Source organism: Hydractinia symbiolongicarpus, chromosome 10 (assembly GCF_029227915.1).
Source record: "Hydractinia symbiolongicarpus strain clone_291-10 chromosome 10, HSymV2.1, whole genome shotgun sequence".
NCBI classification, from domain to species: Eukaryota; Metazoa; Cnidaria; class Hydrozoa; order Anthoathecata; family Hydractiniidae; genus Hydractinia; species Hydractinia symbiolongicarpus.
In genome coordinates this window covers 8,686,724-8,691,133 of record NC_079884.1, presented here as the reverse complement: position 1 = coordinate 8,691,133, position 4,410 = coordinate 8,686,724, and the positions used below count along the sequence as shown (strand labels likewise).

The 4,410-nt window shown below is 35.6% G+C and overlaps 1 protein-coding gene across 1 annotated transcript; it reads right to left on the bottom strand.

The window, feature by feature from the left end:
• Window positions 1-1,018: 1,018 nt before the first annotated feature.
• Window positions 1,019-2,398, bottom strand: LOC130662660 (ATP synthase subunit C lysine N-methyltransferase-like). Its single transcript, XM_057461561.1, has one exon. The coding sequence runs from the start codon at window positions 1,722-1,724 to the stop codon at window positions 1,095-1,097; it is 630 nt and encodes a 209-aa protein (XP_057317544.1). The 5' UTR covers window positions 1,725-2,398; the 3' UTR covers window positions 1,019-1,094.
• Between the last annotated feature and the right edge of the window lie 2,012 nt (window positions 2,399-4,410).

Sequence of the window (4,410 nt, the reverse complement as noted above, 5' to 3'; positions counted from 1 at the left end):
TAGTGTTCGAGTAATTATTCGTGCTGATGACGTTTGCTTGACTTAGCTTCTTCGTCTTTCAATTCAATTAAGAATTTTCGATTTTGTTAACCGAACAGTAAGATAAAACAAACCCTTCTTACAAAACACATTCAGTACGACAAAAAAATAATACTAAAATGCTTCACATTTCCTCGCTCACGTTGAGATGGAGCAGTGCAAGCTTTACTAGGTCACAATGTCCTAAAATATCCTAATATCATCGGCCCCTGAGCCGTTATTACAGGAACAAGGAAAAATGCCCTGGGAAAGAGGTTAAAAATATCGTACACACTCGTCTCCCTAATGAACGGACACCTTTGGTGTAATAACTTTTCGTATGGGTGAAAAACGTAATGCGATGTTGATGCGACATGTCACATGAAAAAAAAATATTTAAGGTTATTTTCTTCCTTGTCCGCTAAATAAAAAAAAACTGTCTACTACAATGCGTCTTCTACAATGATTTGACTGTGGTATTGCCGGTGCAATCACTTTTAATCCATTGAGTAGGTGTCCACTTAGTACTTATTAAGAAAGTGGACTGTGACTTGAGTCAGGAAAAATCGTGTTTTCAAAAATTTACTTCCGCAGACCCATCACTTTAGGAGATTTTTTTTCAGCCTTTGCCATACAGGGACGAGTATAATAATCAGAAAAATAGTTGCAGAATGTACAACTTGAAATATTTCTCAAAATCTGCAGCTTTACTGACCCACGACCCCTGTAAATTATTGTCCGCCGGGAAAAAAAATTCGCAAGGGTAGAAAACTTCTGGCCAAAACTGATGTATTTCAATTTCAATTTTATGCTTTAGCAATAAAAAAAACACGTTTCGAGATTAAATCTTAAAAAAAAGACAAATTTTTTTTGATCATCGCTTCGTCATATCTCAGAGGTGCTCGTAAAATCCGTAATGGTAACAGCCTAATATAATATCCCTCGAAATTATACTGTAACAAACTCTTGTATTCATAGTCTTTTTAAAAAACGCTGAACAACATATGGTACTTCTTTTTTAAAAAAAAAAAAAAAAACATTTTACCTACACGGGTAACAAATGTAAAACCGGCCGTTTACTTTGAAAAACTACTTTTAGTGTACAACCATGCACTATCGACACCATCTTCGACCTCCTCCACGGGTGTCCATCTTTTCACTTCGAACCTACACGCAACGACACGTGTATTTTCTTTCATTTCATTCTCAAGTTTTAAACTTAGATCGTCCATCATATCAGCCACACCGAATATTACAATATTATCAAAATCTCTCAAATCAACTTTCCACAAATCCCGCCTCTGAAAAGAAGTCATTTTACTCAAACCGCTAAAGCGTGCATACAACTTTGAATATACCACAAGCCAAATATTTAACTCGTAGCCTGTTGCTTGGTAACCATTTCTGGCAGCTGCAAACGCTATCCTACCATCGCCACTTCCAAGATCTACAAGTGTTGTTCTTCTCCCTCCACCGTGTTGTTTGCATAACTTCAACACGTTAGTGATTTGTTTCTGTGTTGCAGGAACATATGGTAAGCAAACACGTCGAAACGCCGGACTCACAAACGAAGCAGTAATAATGGTCAAACCAGCAGCCAAACCACCAGTAAGAGCTAACCCAAACAATCCGATTTTCGATTTGCTTTCTTTGTGGTTGGTCGTTTGTTCCAAAAAAATAGATTTCTCATCATTACGTGTTGACATTTGCGACAAAATATAAATTATATATGACTAAAAAATATACGTTCTAATGACAATTTGAACACTGTCACCTGTTACAAAAAATATGACTTCAATTTACACAGGAAACAGACGATAAAATTAACAAATAGGTCGGTTACTAAATCCACATAAGAAAGAGCTAAAACATCATTTCTTTCAACAGAATACGCATATAGTTTTCTTACGTCAAATTGCACAGAGTAAAATGTTCAAATAAAATCATGATCATTTGAGTAAAGTTTCGAACAACGAGCCTAGTACATCAACCAAAATTACGTATATTCATCAATACATTGTTTTTTTACAAGAACTTTTTCTTTACAAAAAAAAACATATCCACTTTATATAGCTAACATAAAGAAGAATGCTAACAACGACTCTATAAGAAGGCGGTTTGTCGAGTTCTGGAACAAATTGTTGTCACTTGTATGGAAAACCACATTGAAAGTGTGTACATAAAATATTGTAAAAATAAAGAAAAAAAGATTTTTAAACGAAAAGCTGTGCCGTGAAATATAAACATGCTAAAAATTAATTATTTTGACAATGGACAAACAAATATTGTTAAAAGAAATGACCATTCTCTAAAATGTTCCGTCTTACGGGTGATTTTCTTCTGCTCTTCATATTTTTTGCAATGTCAGCGCTTTTATAGCACATGTATGTTTTACTGATAATACAGTTCGATATTCATTCCATCGTGAATCTCGTAATCACGTAAGGTAATGTGATCTTTAAAAATGGTGTACCTAAGTAAGATATATTTGCGTCATCTTATGGGCAATCTGAACATAATGAAGTTAAACCTCGATTCTAACTGACAAGTAAAACGACCTAACGAGACAAACATAACCTAAAATTAGAAAATCTTTTGCATGTCTTCCTTTTTATCAATGCGTGTTTAGCTCAGTAGAGAGTAAAAAAATTGAGGTGCTCCTAGTAGAGTTTGGCCTAACTACGAATAGTCTTAACGATCAAAAGCTGTGTGCATGAACTCTGGGTAAGCTTGTATAGGCCACATATGTTTACTCAAAAATTTTTATTGCAAATTTATTCTGGGATCAATTCACCTTTATAATATCTATGAATTAATAAAGTTTGAATGCACATCCCTAACAGGTATAAAATTACTGATGACAGAAAATGTCAAAATTTGCTATTACTTAGATATATGACATCATAATTTTTGCATTTATGCAATTTAAAAAGCCTTGTTAACCAACTTTTAAAGCTCTATAATATATGTCCAACATCATTTTTATACCTTGGGTTCCCAAATTTCTAAGCAATTGCTAAACAAATAGTGTGGAGTGAATAAATGGTCAAAAAACGGCCTTACTCAAGTAAACAATGAACAATTGGTCTTACATAATCCTACCCACGTAAACAAATACTAAACATTTTTTGTAGTATTTTTCCCAAAGCTTATTGTTTATAAAAGAGTGTATATATTTTTTGCAAGCAACTTTATTTTAATTAACACTCAGTTCCCACAGTTAAGGGGAAATTTTAATTTCACCCTCAATGTGTTTAAGAAATAGCCAAGCATAAAAGGTCTTAGACTTCGCTTCGATTTTGATATCAGCATGCACAGTGTAATAGATATAAGTTTACAAACCTAGGAATTTGTATGGCGGCACAGTCAGAAAAAAAACCCATCTGAGTGTGAGTATGGAATCTTTGCCATGTAACTACTTCTTAAAGTACATTTGTCAGCAAGTTTAGAGAGACCAGGGTTCGATTCCTTAAGAATAGATAGATAGATGTATGTGTATATTTTACATGGCTAGCCTCACAAAAATCGAGGGATATACCCTGTCTATTATTTCCAGGAGTGGCCATGGCTTAGATGGAGAGTTCTAGCGTATAATCCGCCAACACCATGAAAAAAACACATTTAACGTCCTTATATCCATATCATCATCATTCTCGGCTTAACGTCCGTTTTCCATGCTAGCATGGGTTGGACGGGGTATATTAATGACCCTCTTCCAATCTGATCTAGACTGTGTTAGATCTAAACTCAACTTCCTCTGCATCAAGTCTGTCCTTATAACCTCCTGCCAAGTCTTTCTTGGTCTGCCTCTGGGCTTTGCCCCAGGAACTATCAAGTCTCTACACTTTCTTACCCAATTATCCTCCTTCATTCTTTCCAAGTGCCCCAGCCAATTCAATCTTCTTATCTGGATAACATCTTTAATTCTACGGAGACTTAGCCTGCTTCTTAGCTCATCTGAACTCTTTCTGTCTCTCAGACTGGCGTTACACATCCACCTAACCATTCTCATATCATTCCTTTCTAAACGGTCAAGATCTTCCTGTTTCACTGTCCATGTCTCACTACCGTACAACATAACACTTCTTACACAGGCCTCATACAACCTACCTTTTACCTCAATTGACAGGACTCTGCTAGTCAACAAAGGAAGTAACTTTCTGAACTTTTTCCAAGCAGAACCTATCCTGCAAGTAACACTTCTTCCAACACCCCCTTCACTGCCCAACATATCACCTAAGTAACGATCTCTAACGAGCCACTGTTGTACATCATTAAAGCTGGAAATACTTCATTCTCTATAATCTCACCTTTACAACGCTTGCATACAAACTGAATGTCAGATCTTAACCTTCCACTAATACTACTGCACTTCTTATGTACCCAATGCTC